Raw genomic sequence first — 16776 nt, 5'->3', positions numbered from 1 at the left:
TCAACAGCTCATTTCTCACACGGAAAATGTCCAGTGGACGTACAGAAATAGAGACACAGAAAGACAGACAGACAGACAGACAGACAGACAGACAGACAGAAAGACAGACAGACAGACAGACAGACAGACAGACAGACAGACAGACAGACAGACAGACAGACACGGACATGTTACAGGAAGCATCACTCTACGTTCTCTTCCTGTCACCGAGCCCTGTTTTAATATCTAGCTTTGTCTATAAAAGGTAAAGTTTCCTCATCAATCTGTTCTGTTCTCTGAGTCGCTGCCACAGGACATTACATTAATAGTCAGTTTTGTTGGTTTTACAAGCTTTTAAAAAAGTTTCTCCACGTCTGTTATCAATCATTATATATTTTATAACGAATTCAAGCGTAGAACTTAACTTGAAACACCACAGATATATGGAAGGAAGTTTTACTGAGTGAATCGTCAATCAACAAGTCATAATTTGAATATAGTTATCATTTTAATATTTATAGAATAAGGAAATAAAGAATTATTAACAACAACAACAAATTTTACAACAAGCTACATTGCTGAAACAGTCACATAGTGCAACAAGAACAGAGCAATAAAACTATATTTGAAGAAAAAATGTGATAAAAATGTCGTGTTTACCTCGGGCTTCATATGCGTGAAGCAGAGAAATGACAAAGAGAAGAATGATGGGATGCATTCTGTCAAATGTGCCGTACGAGGAAGTGGATCAGAGTTTAGACCTCAATCAGCCCAGCAGCAGTCAGGGTGCCTGTGGGCGTGGCCTAATAGAGTGTCATCCACATGCACCAAAACATGACAATAGATGAATAACAATGATTGTCTCCTAACAAGAGAACATATCGAGGTCTGTCAGTAAACACTTTGATCTTGTTCAAGTTTTGATAATGTGAGGAACTGACTGCTGGTTTCGGGGGGAAATGTTAAAGGGGACATAGCATGCCCATTTTACCACAAGTTGATATGGTTCCTTGGGGTCTTAATGAAATGTCTGTAACATACTTTGGTCAAAATACCACAAGGATAATTTAAAACAGCCCTCCACAGAGTGACCTGTTTTGAGTGCCTGTTCCTTTAAATGCTAATGAGCCAGCTCCCCCCTCCCCCCTCGATTTTAAACGATATAAATTACATATTTTATAGGATATAAATTATCAAATATGCATCCCATACTTTGTATTCCCCTTCTGTTGTCCTGGAGTTTTAATTTTCCCAATCACATAATTAAATGTCCCCCTCTGCCCATCCACTACAAGCACACAAGCAGACAGACAGAGAGAGAAAGAGAGGTGGGGGGGGGGCTATGAAGACCATCATTTACCCCCGAACCCCGACATTCAACGGGTACAACAACAAGCGGAGAAAGCAGAATCGCGGGCTGACCTTATATATACAGTCTATGGGGCTGACCAGCGGAGAAATGCTCGTCCCGTGTGAACAGCCAGGCGGCTGCGTGCTTGAGAACGGCGCTGCGCTGCCTCGCAGCGGCGCTTCCGCGTCCGGTGTAAACCCGGCGTAACGAGTGTGGGGGGGGGGGGGGGGGGGGGGGGGGGGGGCGGGGGGATGAGGTGGGGGGTGGGCCAAGGCCATGTAGGGAGACTCCCACTGTATTGTGACGACACAGTACATAGGAAGCTCATTCGCAGTCACTCAAGCATGACGTTTCTGACTTAGAGGAACCATAACAAAACGCGCGAGTGTTTTTTTTTCCAGAGTTTTTGGGTTGGTAGACATGCCAGATACCCACATTAATCTGTAGAAGCACTAACAAAGTGGAATTTGCATGCTATGTCCCCTTTAAAGTACCAGGACAGACTGCTTGGTGGATTGTGTGGAACATCTTGGTTTGTTTTTAATCATCCATGATAACAGGTTGGAGTGATGACAGCGTCTGCATGAGACTGTCAGCTGCTCCTGGTCAGCAGCTTTAAGATGATGATTTGGAAATGATGTGTCACAATACATGTTGACTGCATATCTCCCCTGCAGCACATGGAGCTGTGTGGCTCAAGCTAACACTGGCCCTAGCTACATCTGCTAAGGACGTTATGTGTTCACCCCTGTCTGTTGGTTGGTTTGTTTATTTGTTGCTAGAATAACATCTCATCTGTGGGACGTACTGGAAGAAGAAGGCAGCTCAACCTCATAACCATGTCGACTGTACACTGTAAAAAAAAGAAAAGTTGAGCCAACTTAAAAAAGTAAAGCAACCAGCTGCAAAGCTTTTTTAAATTTACTCAACTTAAGGGCTTACGAGTTGTGTCAACAACTTCATACTTTGTCATTCAAAGTATGAAGTTCGCCCAAAGTGCTATCTTAAGTTGGTCTAACTTAACATTACTATTCAGGTCTACTCATGTATCTAAGTTAAAAGTACTTAAAACATTAAATATGATGAACTGGAATATGTGTATTCTTATAAATTGAAAACATAAGTCAATGGCACTGCATAGTTTTAGTTGAGAGAACTATATTTTAAACTTAAAATGTTGTGTTAATTCAACTTTACTGCCCATACATTGAGGGTACTAAAAAAAATGTATTCTTTTGCCTTACTTTTAAAATGATTAGACATTTGTTGTGAAAATTCAATACTAAAAGACAGCAAAATTATTCAAACATGGTCTATTTATTATGAACAATTGGTGCAAACCATTATAAAATCAATAACTTAACTGCCAACATAGTCAACATTGCAATAGTAACAGCAGACATTTTGAGTGTCACTATTCATCCTTATGTTAACCTAATGGTTCCATCGCACAATTCTTTTCAAAACAAAACATATGAAAATGCAAGTCACACTGTAAATGTAACAGAATAACACAGTACACCTTAAAGTGATAGTTGGCAGAAAAATGAAAATTCAGTCATTATTTTCTCACCATTATGCTGGTAGATGAGTTCAACCCCTTTGATACACCTTTCCTCCGAGTCTGTATCCTACAGAAAACAAACAGAGACTAAAATAAATATTCTTGAGGTGTTCTTAAAATTCAGCTGCTCTGCAGTTTCCAGCTTCCAAGGTATACTGATCTTGCTCACTAGTGGACCAATGATTTTAGTTCTTAAAAGCGATAGATCCACCGAAAAAGGAAAAAAATACTTATTATTTACACACCACTATGATAGAGGGATGGGTGAAGTGTTCAACTTCAGAAAGTTGTCTGGCTCCTCCCTCAAATAGGAAGGCAGACCTCGGAGAGCTTTGGCCTTTCTGTGTGCAAGCACGTCAGTTGTCTGAAAGATACAAAATGAAGGGTTAGGCCACTTGGTCTGGACAGCGTTATCAACTGTGATGAGTGGGTGTCCAATGATGATAAGAACATTTCCCAGTTCCACTCAAGTAATTCTAAAAAACTGCACAGACCTAAGAGAGGAGACAGTGCTCAAAGACATGTTAACTAGGGTTGCTGCGGTGGTCAAGACAGACATTCTGATCACTTTCTCTGCACACATTACATGACAAAGAGATCAAAATGCATACAAATCTAAGATCAATTTAACTATTTTAATTTTAAAACAATTTTAAAACTTTCACAAAATCTGAAGCAATTAATGTTGTCAAGTAGTAATACCACCCTAGCTTTGAATAGAACAGGAAAGACAATAAAAGATAACATGTACCCTGGCATGCATAAAATAAAGAACATGACTCAATTAACATCACAAGTTACCATTATTTAACCGTCATCGTTAGCTATTTGTAAGTCAAGAAATAATGTTTTGATCATAACATGCAACTTACACAAAGCCCTCACTGCACCCCTCTCCACAAACTTGACAGGATTTAGGTGGTGAGGGGTTCATTCAAAAAACAATACATCATTATACTGTTCATTCCTCCTTTGTTAACAGTTAATATAATTCAAATCATATTTATACATATACAAGGTTTTTGTGTTTTATCACAAGGGAAGGAAAGAATGATTACTTTAGGGTCTTACTAGCACCAGAGAGAATAAAGTGTGTATCACAATAAGATGAGGTGTCGAGTTCCTGTAGATCAACGTCACATGCACACAGGCTGACGTTAACTGTAACGTCTGGAAGCTGCTCCGATTCAACTAGCACAGCAGTTTACAGCTAAATGTTAGCATGCTAACAAAAACAGCTAACACTGCAATCGTCGTCAGAACGTTGTGTGTGTGCATGGGAAGTACAACCTTTAATACACACGACAATGCGCACACTCCTTCGATAACACAATAACGTAACACGTGGGTAGTTTATTAACTTAAGCACGGTGAGGTTGGTCTACAGGTAGTTTCTACAGGTAGCTAACAAGTAGCTAACACAGGTAGCTTCTATGGATGGGTTGTACGCGCCCCCCACACACACACACATCATTTGTATATATATAAACAGTGGTGTATAAAGTACTTGAAAGCCATACTTGAGTAAAAGTACAGATATCTTACCTGAAAGTGATTCCGGTAAACGTTAAAGTCACCCGTAAGAAAATGACTTGAGTCAAAGTCTTAAAGTAGCTCATATTAAATGTACTTAAGTATCAAAAGTATGTGGTGTTGAAATGTACTTAAGTATCAAAAGTACAAGTACCACAATTAAAAATGCAAAGTGCTTTTCATAGTAGGCCTACACACAAACAAAACAATCAAAAATGGTTCTCTCCAGGCTATATTTCAGGTGACTGAAAAAATATACATATATTGTATAATTTTACTTAAGTACTGTAACGGAGTACTTTTACCCCATTACTTTACACTACTGTATATATATATATATCTATAGATATATATATAGATATATATGAACATGTGTATGTGTGTTATGACATATGATATAAATATATAAACATATCTTGCTTGTTTTGTTATTGTTAACCACGTTGACTTTGGTTTTGAAAGGTGCTATATATATTAAGTTGTATATTTATTTATACATAAATTTATACACTTGCTCAGTGACCTTAGTTACAACAAGAGATGGCTAATCACTATTTGAAGTTTCCTCAACTTAAAATTTTCAGTGAACTGCATTACTTACCAGTGAAATTACAATTACATTACGACATGACACTCCTCAAAGGTGAAGCATTTCAATCGCCACCTAGAGGCTGGCTGCAGTATGGCTCATAAACACTGCCTCTTCCATGTTAGTGAACGGGACATGGACCAAACTGAAAATTGAAAAAGGACGTTAAATAACTGTATTCTGTCATTTCAGGTAGTTCTCATCACACTGATGTTTGGTTCAAGTGCTCATTTTTCTGATAAGTTTTTAATCGTTATTTGATATAAAAAGTGTTGAGTGGAAAAAACAAATTCACAAACAAACGGAACAACCAAGGTGTGAGTTGTGTGGTTTTAGTTTCATTTTTTGAAATGTTGAAGCGATGCAGATGCATCACAGTCACTTTAGTTATCAGAAATGCTATACTCAGCTTTCTAACGAGGATTTTCACTGAAAGACATACAACAAAACAGGAATTTAAATATGTCATCATCAGCTTTATTTCATCAATTGTTTTAAAGAGAGAACTGTGTCATTCGATCTCTCCAGCTGCACTTTAAACACTATAACACTCCACAGCTCCATGTTAATTCAAGAAATGTTACAAACAGATTCCAACACATTCATATCTCGTCTTTACTTCATCTGTCGAAACCACACTGTCACTGTTCATTTCCGTTCCAGATTATCAGTGACTTACAATATTTCACTTTCACATTCTCGTCCCTCCGCACTCACCTGGTCATCCTCTTCACGTCCCTGTCGTCTAGAAAGAAAAATGAAAGAGGGGGATTTCGACAAAACCTCTGCGGTTAATTTTACGGTGTTAGAAAAAAAATCCCAACTTCTTTTCCACACGTACAGAGAATGAGCTTCGGAAACATTTACAGTAAAACTACCAAAGGGGCACTTACATCAACGCATGTCGCCTACAGATTAAAAGACATTTGTCAGTTTGCTTGAAGCCACTGAGACGGAGAAACAACCGTTCTAATTAGGGAAAGAAGCATCTGTTGGAAATAATCAACATTTAATATGTGAGTAGTATTAAAAACATCTCTCTTCTAAGGTTAGGTTCCAAACACACGTAGGCAGCTAACCCTCCTTAGGTGCAAATGTACATAATGTTCATAAAGTGCTATAACGTTCTGTCTTGAAACAGCAGTAATTCTCAAGGAGATAAACAGTAGACCTCAAACTCTGAACCTGCTACATTAACATATCACCAGTGCTTTCTGGAAGTGGTTTCTGATGCTTCTCAGCAGGAAACTAAAATAAACTGAAAATAAGTTGTGGTTGGGGGGGGTTGGTGAGATGTAGATGTAGCTTCCTTCCCCGTTACTGGCTTTTCTCTATCACTGTATAAAGAGAACTAGGCTCGAGCTCATTTTACCTTTTTAAATATAGTTTTGTGTAGAGTGGTGTGTTTGTATTGTGTGTGTTAGCTGGAGCTTTTACTCTTCAAAGTGTCTGTGGGTGTTTCCTGCTCACTTTATCACAGAAACTTTAACACCCACCCCCCTGACGCACCTGCCTACCCTTGATATAATGGAAGAAAACAGTCAATGTCTCCTCATTGTGATTTGGTAAAAACCCAAACACTCACCAATCCTTTCCATCTTCTCTGCACTTTTCTGTTTTGTTTTCCAGCAGGATCACTGGAAAAAACTACTCTATTCGTTTTTCAAAAATGTTGTGGCCAGGTGGGGCAGTTTGGAGCGGCTCCAGAATTTCTTAAACATGGCGAGTTGGCCATGTTGGAGGTTTGTATTCTGCACGTTTGTATCGTCTTGCTTTATTACCTCAGCCAAAGAGGTTATGTTTCCACCCCTGTCCCTTTGTTGGACTGTTTGTTTGTACTTGAACAAGATCCTGCAAAGACTACAGGACGGAAGCCATTCAATTTTGGTGCAGCTCTAGTTCAGGGAGTCGATCGAGGAATACATTTTTTACCTTGTGATTATTGTTGATTTCCCCGAGATTAATTCCTGGGAAAAAATCAGGTATGTGTGGGGGACTGATATTTATAAGTATTTAAGTATTTATAAGTATTTGCTTGGCTGCTGGGTCTCCAGAGTAAACAGCCAGGTCCATAAATGTTCTTCTCTTTCTTTAACATAGTTAGACATAGGGCGTTAGCGTAAGTGGAGGTTTTGCGCCCTTCCTGTTTTGTTTTAATAAATAATCCAACCTATTACGTCTTTAACAGTGTATTCAGTATATGTAGTAGTGGCTGTTAGGTAGTGGGTTATGCCCTCACATGAATACAGTCAACACAGTGTTGTATTATCCCAGCAGATGTATGACAAACCATACAGTGGTCGACAGTTCACTCTAGCCTCCTGCATGTTTTGGTGCTACTGAGAAACCAAATCTCTCTCTCTGATACAAGTTCCAAAACGTCTAAAGAAGCCAGAGTCCAAAGCTGCTTTGATATGATGTTTCAGTGATTTGCTGTTGACACTGAACTTGGCAGTTTCTCGCAGTCTCTCCCTTCTCATCCGGTCGACTGTTCACACATTGCTGATGCGAACACTGAGAGGAGTGTCTCTGACCCGGCCACGCTCCTCCCCTCGCTCCCTGTAGCTCTGCTCCAGACGGATCTTCTCTGGATCGGACAAGTCGGGCACAGTCCCGCCCCCGTTGCTCTGGTACTCGTGCTGGGGGCTGGATGGTTTGAAGATGGGCGTGGTCTTGGTCTTGGCCACTTTGTCGAAGAAGGCAAAGTCCGCTACGTATTTACCTGATGGGGACAGGGAGACTACGGGGGGGAACTCATAGCCCCAGAGGATCTCGTCGGGCAGGTAGGAGGTGCGGACCTGGCAGGTGGCGGAGGTCGGCTCCACCGTGGCGCTCATGATCACCAGCAGCTCAAAGTCAGCCAGTTCTGGATCTGTCCAGCCCCCACCTGGAGGAGGTAAATGAGATGTGAGGAAATGGCACATTGGAGGGTTTAAAAAGAAGAGGCGGAGGAAGTAGGAATTATTAAAAATTCTAAAGTAAAGTTGAAGGCACTCAGTGGAGATCTGGACCACCAGTAGTGACAGTCTCACCTTGGATACATTTATGGTTTTAGACATGTGAAATGTTCAAGAGAGACGTTCAAATCCTGCTTCTTCACCTGTTGTTCACCAGGCCAGTCGGCCCATGAAGTGCTCGATGGATTGTGATTTTCAAATATCAGGAAGCTGTTGAGGAGAAGGTTTCTACACTAAATCTACTGCCCTCACCGCCAAACTCACCCTTGGCTGCCCAGGCCCGCAGGGGGCTGTTGTCATCGATGATGTGGTAGAAGGTGAGGGGCAGGATGAGGAAGGGGCTGTCACTGGATGTGTCCACCTGGAAGGGGACGTTCCTCTGGTCCAGACGAACCGTCTCGCCCTCCTTGGTCAGAGACGTCTGGAGCAGTTTTCCACTCACCTGGCGGGAACAACGTGCACGAGCTGTTTTAGATAAATTCATTCACCAACGGACAAATCGCTCACTGTCAGTAGGTTTACAATATTTACAGTATATCTAAGTACTGCACACTTGCCTGACACCCAAGCAGAAGGCTCTTGCGCATGTTGGCCACTCGGATCATCAGGCAGGGGCGACCTTCATGCGTGGACACCACAGCATGTTGGCTAAACTTTACCGTCTCTCCTCGCTTTTTGGGTCGAGCAACCTGACCAGAGAAACCTTGTTAACTTCTAGTTTCTGTTGGAAAATCTTCGATAACTGTCATATATGTTCCTATCGCTCAGTCGTGAATCCTCCAGACATTATCCGGAGTTTTGCGAATAATGCAAATTTGCGTTCTCACATACAGCCCCTCCACATAATCTCCTGAATTTATAATAAATTCGGTGCATGACTGAAAGCTGCTTTATTGTCTGCAGTAGAATCAATGAAAATCTCATCATGAACACACACAGTATCTGCAGCTGCATGTTATCGGCTACCTTGGCCAGAAAGGTTCCAGTGATGAAGATCTCCATCAGCATGGTGAGGACCAGCTGGATAATGAGGAGGATGACGGCCGCTGGGCATTCTTCAGTGATGCAGCGGAAGCCGTAGCCAATGGTTGTCTGGGACTCCAGGGAGAAGAGGAAGGCTCCCGTCAGGGTCTGCATCTGCATCACGCAGGGTGTGTGGTTCGACGGAGGGTCGAACTCTGGAGAAACACGACGCAACATAGTTTTGTATTTTTACCTCTGTACATTTTCTTGTGAGATTCAGGTCATTTTAATGTCCGAAAAACAAAACATTTCGGGCGGCAGAATACGTGTCTGACATGAAAACGTGCTTAGATCAGGTGCAACACCATTTAAACCTTAGGCTTTATTTGCTACAGTGAAAGGTAATTACACTCTTTCGCTCCATGTTTGTAGATGGGACATGGCAAAACTCAGAGTACACGTCAGTAACTTTTTCTCAATGATATTTTCTGTCATTTTAGGTATAGTTCTTATCATACGGATGATAGATTGGGTTCTATTAGTTATTTGATGTTTACAAAACGAGTCAAAAGCATAAGATGGCAGCAACTATGACATTTTGGCTTGGAAGAAGTGGAAATCCACCATCCATGTTAACAGATGAGCTGTTGTTAATCGTAATGAGACTTTATTGTGTTTGGGAAACAGCCCAACCCCTGTATCAGAATCCAACCAGCACTCCCATCTAATTTAATTTGGCTTCATTTTTTTTCAGATGTGTCGTTATGTTTCACGATGAACTGCACATGAACCAATTGACAACACCCCTCCTCTCTCACCCAGCAGGTCTCCATGCACCAGTGCCACCAGGTACCACAGCACCCCGAACAGGAACCAGGTCCCTGCAAAGGTCGCCGTGAACACGAAGAACTTGTAGCGCCACTGCATGTCCAGGAACGTCGTCCAGAGGTCACGCATGTACAGAGCATTCCGCCCGGTGATGTGCTCGATCCGCACGTTGCTGCGCCCATCCTTCGACAGAACACGCCTCCTCTTCCTCAGAGTCCCGCTCGCTCCGGAAACGCCGCCCAGCAAAGGTTTCAAAACGTCCGTCTGTGTCTGCGAGTGGCAAACCTTCTGAGGAGAGGAGCTACGAGAGGAGGGAGGTGTGGCAGACGTCATCTAGTGGACAACAAAAAACTTAGATTATTTTAGTTAAATGGTCAGTGTGTATTATTACACTCATTTGAGATTAGAAGGGCTGCAAGGGAATTCTTTACTTCCTTAAAAACAACATTTGGGTGGAGAAGAGAAACAACAACATTCACAACATCAGTGTGATCTGTAAAAAACATGAAACTTCCCACAATGATTTGCAGCTTTGGTAAATTCCCCTGCCGCCATCTGCTTTTCCTCTCAGGGGAAATTCATCTTAAACCAGAAATTATGTAAATCTTTTCATGCGTACCAAAGTCAAATAGAACAAAACTAATCTGTTTCTTTAAATTACAAAGCAGTTTTTAATCAGCAGGGGATTTGGGGGGCCTCAGGCAAAGGACACCTGCATCAGAGACATTTCCTCTCTACAATTTACTCAGCTATAGCAGACAGCTTGTTGCAGGGGGGTGTCCCACATGGTGTCTCATGTACAAAGCTGATAATAGAATTGAAGGAGATTCTCAAATCGCGTAATCAGGGGGACTCTCAAGTCGGAGGGAAGCCCCCTAACTTGTGGCCATGCCCCTGTCTATATATTGTCTCAGTGTAGAGAAAATCAATATATATCCCCAACCTGCAACACATGCTAGAGTAATATGAGTTTTTTAATGCTTTACTCTGTATGGAAGTCAAACATTTAGGCCCTGTGTTAACATGCGCTCCAGGAGATTAGTTACCGTCCTCCCTTGTCACACACACCCTGACGCTCACTTACTTCCAACATATCATGCAGGCCAGCAGGAAGAGGATGAGCCACAAAGGAGGAAGATAAGGAGGAGGAAAGAGAAAAGAAAGAAGAGTCGAATTAGGATGAAGATATGCAGCATTAACCCGACAAACCTGTCCACACAGAGTCTCACTTGTGAGTCCGAGGAGAGAGGAGAGCGCTGAATGAGTCAATTAAGGTAAAAGAACATCTGAACTTAGACGTCTATCTGGATAAAGTTTTTCTTGTTTTGTTTTTTTAAAGGCGCTACTGTTGATTCTAACTAAAGAAGCTGTTAGTGGACAAAGACTGAACTTCTCACAGGAAACTGGAGACGGCTGTAAGAGTTTGGTAGGAAAAGGGCCAAAGTTGGGCTTTCTGGTGGCCTGCTTCTCAGCCTGGGACTCAGGTACGTGCTGCTGTGCTTTCCAAAGGTTAACGGTGGCCATAAGTATGCGGACACCCTAAAAATGACACTTGAATAGGATTGTTGAAAATCTCATTCGAGCCTCCTCTGTTCTGGATTCAGGAGTTCAACAGGATTTCAGAGACGGAGACAGAGATTTGATCCCATTCAGCTACAAAAGCTCTGGTGAAGAATGAGCACTGATATCGGGGCGTTAACCAAAAGTGAAAGAAGTACTCAGATACGTAAAAGTACCTGTACAACAACGTACAAATATTTCCTTACAAACAAAAGTCCTGTATTAAAAAAAGGAAAAGTGCTCATCCTTCAAAAACGTTTCCATCAACTTTACATATATTTCTATCCATGTAGTGTAAATCAAAAATAGCCCCTCTGCCCTGCTGACCGTGGATTATGTCATCAATCAGCTTTAATTACCTCACACTTTTGTGATTATGCAAGCGTGAGCCCCTCAAACGCTCCATAATCACAATGACACCATTGAAAAACTTCACTCTTTCAACCCTGCAACGATTTCTCGCCCAAATCATCCACATCACACACACACACACACACACACACACACACACACACACACACACACACACACACACACACACACACACACGCACAGCTCCCACTACAGGCATATCAGGTGGATGATAATACAGTAGATGGGAGTAAGTGAGTGTGAGAAGAAATATAAACATATTTCTTTGGACCAACCTCTCCAGTAGGATGTATTCCATCTCCATGGCAACACGAACACTTTACTGTACCGCGAGCCACATCCAAAAGGTGAATCAAAACTTTTTCTCTGGCCAAACAAAAGAGCGCTCAATGTTTTTCTGATCTCCCTCTCTCTCTCTCTCTCCCTCTCTCTCTCTCTCTCCCTTTCTTTCTTTCTACTTTCCTCTTTCTCTCTCCTTCCATCTCTCTCTCTCTCTCTCTCTCTCTCTCTCTCTCTCTCTCTCTCTCTCTCTCTCTCTCTCCCCTCTGTGTACACAGGAATGCTTTGTTTGAAGCCAAGATAAAAGAAACAAAAGACACCATTGACAAAAACGACTCTGTGCCCATCCGTGTGTGTGTGTGTGTGTGTGTGTGTGTGTGTGTGTGTGTGTGTGTGTGTGTGTGTGTGTGTGTGTGTGTGTGTGTGTGTGTGTGTGTGTGTGTCTGTGTGTGTGTGTGTGTGATTATGTGTGATTATGTGTGAATAGTATTGCAATTACATGTGTATTTCCATGGTGTGTGTGTGTGAGAGAGAGAGAAGTGTACATGGAGGTGTACATGTGTGATTTTGTTTGCATGTATGTGAGTTTGTGTGCAATAACGTGTGTGTGTGTGTGTGTGTGTGTGTGTGTGTGGGTGTGTGGGTGGGTAGGTGTGTGTGTGGGTGGGTGAGAGACAGAGAGAGAGAGATGAGTGAAAGGGAGAACGAGAGAACGGAAGAGAGGAAGGGAGAGAGAAAGAGATCTGTGACAAAGGCCCTCGTTAGTATTCTGGAGTGAGGGGTAATCCCCCTCCGTCTCCCCCTCATACACACATGCGCACACACACAAACACACACCACACACACACACACACACGCACACACTTTTTCTTTCTCCCCATCTGTTTGTTTCATTCTTACCTTCCTCAATTTCTCATTCTCTTTCTTTCCTTCTTTTACTGCAAATCTATAATTCATCATTCATCATCAGTCATCCTGGTGAGATGAGATTAATTTATTTAAAAAAAAACTATTCCCTGTTTTTGTTCACTTAATGTATAATTATTTATAGAACAGAAAATAACTCCTCCATCTCCTTGTTTCATTTTATTTCACCCGGTGCTTTTCTGATTCTCAGTGTTTCAGACTGTTACACCCACGACAACACAATTATTGGATTTGCCAAAAACTGTTCAATGTAGGAAACTAAAGTGAGTTAGAAAAGTAAGTAAGTTAGAGAAATACAAAACTCTTAGGAAAGCGTAAATATTGTCTGGATGCAGTAATTGATTTATTTTGAAGACTAGAATACACAGAATATTAACAATTATTAGAGATAAATACACAGTAAAGTCTAATGATCAATAATTTTAGAGTTTATATGTTTTTTTTATTTTTTATTATTCATAGCATGTATAAAGAAATCATGTTGGCTTGTGTGACAGATCGTATTTTTATAAAATTTTCTGACCAGATGTGAACGTCGACCAGATGTTTTCGTTTTTCATAACCCCAGCTCCAGCTTCAGCACATCTCTGAATGGCCAGATGTTTTCACATGTGGAGGTGAAAACCTGTCTCTGCATGAAATAACCACTGAGGATTATCTAGAGGACGGTTTTAAAACCAGGTAAATATGACCTTTGAACTACCTAATTGTTTTATGTAGTTTGTATTGGTTTGGTCCCACTTACTGACATTTATGTTATCATAATTTTTTTAACAATTTGTATGCATTTACAACTGTAATGATTCTAATTACCAGTTTAATTCATGCAAATATATAAACAGTTTACAATAAATTAAACGTAATTCTACAAATTACGAATCTGTACAACAATATGCACATTTCTCACCAGAATAGATAATTAGACACGTTTGAGCAAATGAGAAACTTACCTGTCAGAGAGTCTTCATTCATTCATTTAGGAAACAAATCAATTATGTTGCATTCAAGACATTTGATTTATTCACCAATCTTAGTCATTTGCCCTGCGCTCTGCTGTGAGATGGAGTTCTTACCTTGCAGGAGGGTTTGCGACCTAACTGACCGGTGCAGAGAAGAGTTAGGAGCCCGGAGCCTCAGCCTCTCGTCCACATGTCTGCTTTGTTGTCACAGGACACAACTGGGCCTGAAACTGTGCGGGAACAATGGCTTCAGCAGCCTGCATCCCCGGACATTGATACACCATTAAGGAGAATTATTGGTGCGGGTCACTTGCTTACCGGGCTCCTGTTTCTGACCCGAAGCCCGGACTCACTGCTCGCAAATTCTCCCCTTGGAGACAGGACTTGGCTTTATAAGAGGCATCCCTCTCTCACTTTTACTCTTTCCCCCTCTTTCCCCCTCTCTTTCCCCCTCTCTCTCTCTCTCTCTCTCTCTCTCTCTCTCTCTCTCTCTCTCTCTCTCTCTCTCTCTCTCTCTCTCTCTCTCTCTCTCTCTTTCTCTCTCTCTCTCTCTCACTCCTGAATTCCTGTTGTGTCCCGCTCACGTCTGGGTAATTGCTGTAATAACTGATCGCCACTCCCTCCAGTCTCAGTTCACTTTCAGGATAATAAAAGTGATCACAAAGGCATCATAATGGAGCCTCTGCAGAAATTTGGCCTCAAAGAGCCGGGGGGTTCAATATTTTACATTTTCTTTTTCAAACATGTTTTGCTGCATTTGTTGTTGCATCACTCCTTCGCTGAGTCCAAAGGAAGCAACACACACCCACGCACACACGCACACACGCACATGTTTGGGGGCCTCACATGCACATTGTCCACAAACTGCCGCAACAAACTACCCCCTGCAGCACACACAAACACACAAACACTCTTTTAGGGGGCACCACAGAGCCCTCTATTCATTGCGCCTGTGCCCGGCCTTTGCTGTGTCCAAGCGCGTCTGTACGGAGCGTCCTGTGAAGCTCAAACACATGAAGAGGGACATCCGTGAGGTGAATACCGCCCCTCATTCTGCCTCAGGAGAGGGTGACAAAGCATTATTTAACTGAAAGAGGAAGAGGTGGATGGAGTTGATGAGGGCCACTGGTCAAACGTGCTAAAGAGTCCCTGTGAGTGATCCCGCTACAAAGTTCAGAAAGTGGTTTTTTTATATATATTTTGGGGTATTTTTTGCACTGGTCATGTACCTACAGGGATGGATATTAGAAAACATGAAGGGTGCATTATATCTTGTGTTTCACTTTCTTCCATTTATCCAGGGAACTCCATCCTCAGAACTGGAAGGGAATAGAGCTGTGAAGATGGTCGTCGATATGGACGAGCCATGCATCAGGGGCCCCAGCAAAGTCAAGCCGACCAATTAGCGAAGAGAGAGCGGCCGACACTGTGCATCGCCTCATGATGAGGAAGGGTCTACAGCTGATCGTCATGCAATCTGAACCTGCATGAGAGGAACCGCGTTGCATTGTGGGAAGAAACAATCTGCATCTTTCCCCCTTAAAGAAGAGAAGAAGCAGAAACATCAGCATGATTATAGGTTATCAGGGTAATGCATTAAAGATCAGGAGAAATGAGACAAAATCTGCAAACACGATTGATGCTCTGTGCTCAGAAGGAGTTGCACCGCGACTTATTGATTCAAACTGTCTGAGTTCCTTATTGAGAGCTGAGTAGGGACGGTGGAGCCAGACGACTGTCAGCCAACACAAGTCGGTCATTTAGCCGAGCCAGATCTCCTCCTCTGTCAGTTTACTTCACAGTGTTCGATTATGTACAGCTCAGCCCAATACACACAAGGGCGCTCATTTAGGACGACAGGGTGGCCATTTGTTGTCATGGCACCGAAACTGTGGAAGTAAGACTTTTACCTCAGTTTTATGGTTTTATGTCACCTGGAAGATGCATTGTTTCATCTAATCTACCCGCATTTCACTGTATAAACCTCCCACTGTAACGTGCTCTGTTAAAGCAAAACTATGTCAAGTAAAGCGCTAAAAATATACTGAACTAAACTCCTCCAAGGCCCAACAGTCTCTTTATGAAGCCATATTTCAGTCGACTAGATCCAGATTTTTATTTGGCACATACTCAGTAACTAAATTAATGAAAATGTCAAAAAAACTTCCCGAAAGTCCTTTGTTGCACAGCTTTGTCCAGATCCATGACTCATCGGAATGGGTTCTTTCTTGGCCCTTGTCCCATCCTTACGCCAAGTTTTGCGTAAAAAATCCATTTGCGTAATCCTGATGACGAACACACAAATAAAAACAGACAGGGCTGAAAGCATAAGCTCAAGTTCTATAATAAGCTTTATTTCTCATATGTAAGTTAACACAAGGTCAACAGTAGAATAGAACATATTCATATACAGTACATACATATGCACGTATTAACATATATGTATATACACGTACTAGCAGCCTTCTTGCTCTGAATACTACTAGACTACAACTGATTTTAATTTGCCTCAGCACATCTGTCACTCAACACAAACTCCCGTTTATTTCTTGCACATCACAGTTACACTGACTTTACGAGGAATCCGGGTCAAACCGTGGGTAACGAGACGAGAACAATCGGCCGCGTGTCTTCCCATCACTGTGGATCGTTTGCTGGAACTGACCCTGATAACACTTACAGTAAGCGCTAACTATGTTGAGTAACAGGTAGTTAGTTACAGATGGGTAACAAATATGTCCGAGATTCTCTCTCTCTCTCTCCCAGAGTCTGGTCACCGGTTTGGTGTTTCTGACGTTGCTGTTGCTGTCGAACACTCGTCTCCTGCGCAGGTGTTCAGTTGGGTTGAGATGTGGAGACCGTGCAGGGACTTAGGGACGAGTGGATGAGGCCTTGTTGTGTTGAGGTGGTCAAGG

General features: G+C 42.1%; 2 protein-coding genes and 1 long non-coding RNA gene across 8 annotated transcripts in view; 1 reads left to right on the top strand and 2 right to left on the bottom strand.

The window, feature by feature from the left end:
• Positions 1-782, bottom strand: part of LOC117778444 — a 31088-nt gene extending 30306 nt beyond the window's left edge. Inside the window, exon 1 of the mRNA XM_034613993.1 lies at positions 640-782. Within this exon, the coding sequence (XP_034469884.1) occupies positions 640-697 (58 nt within the window). The 5' untranslated portion in view covers positions 698-782. The remainder of the gene's footprint in view (positions 1-639) is intronic.
• Positions 783-7167: 6385 nt separating this feature from the next.
• On the bottom strand, positions 7168-14269 carry LOC117778445 (ATP-sensitive inward rectifier potassium channel 10-like). 6 transcript variants are annotated; one of them, XM_034613996.1, is made up of 7 exons: positions 14180-14269; positions 13976-14091; positions 9755-10097; positions 8940-9151; positions 8531-8662; positions 8238-8415; positions 7168-7903 (listed from the first exon to the last, which is right to left on the bottom strand). In XM_034613996.1, the coding sequence occupies exons 3-7, from the start codon at positions 10095-10097 to the stop codon at positions 7509-7511; spliced, it is 1260 nt and encodes a 419-aa protein (XP_034469887.1). In that variant the 5' UTR covers positions 13976-14091; positions 14180-14269; the 3' UTR covers positions 7168-7508. The 6 variants fall into 6 exon arrangements, with proteins under 6 accessions (XP_034469887.1, XP_034469891.1, XP_034469886.1 ...); XM_034614000.1 differs by having other exon boundaries at positions 9755-10065; positions 14180-14267; XM_034613995.1 differs by having other exon boundaries at positions 13976-14237.
• On the top strand, positions 10864-16052 carry LOC117778452. The gene is made up of 3 exons (XR_004616789.1): positions 10864-10995; positions 11104-11248; positions 15163-16052. It is a non-coding gene; the product is annotated as an uncharacterized LOC117778452 (long non-coding RNA).
• Positions 16053-16776: the final 724 nt, after the last annotated feature.

The sequence above is a fragment of the Hippoglossus hippoglossus genome, chromosome 17 (genome assembly GCF_009819705.1).
Source record: "Hippoglossus hippoglossus isolate fHipHip1 chromosome 17, fHipHip1.pri, whole genome shotgun sequence".
In the NCBI taxonomy this organism is placed as follows: Eukaryota; Metazoa; Chordata; class Actinopteri; order Pleuronectiformes; family Pleuronectidae; genus Hippoglossus; species Hippoglossus hippoglossus.
The sequence above is the reverse complement of the archived record's forward strand: the minus strand, read 5'-3'. Positions and strand labels throughout refer to the sequence as shown.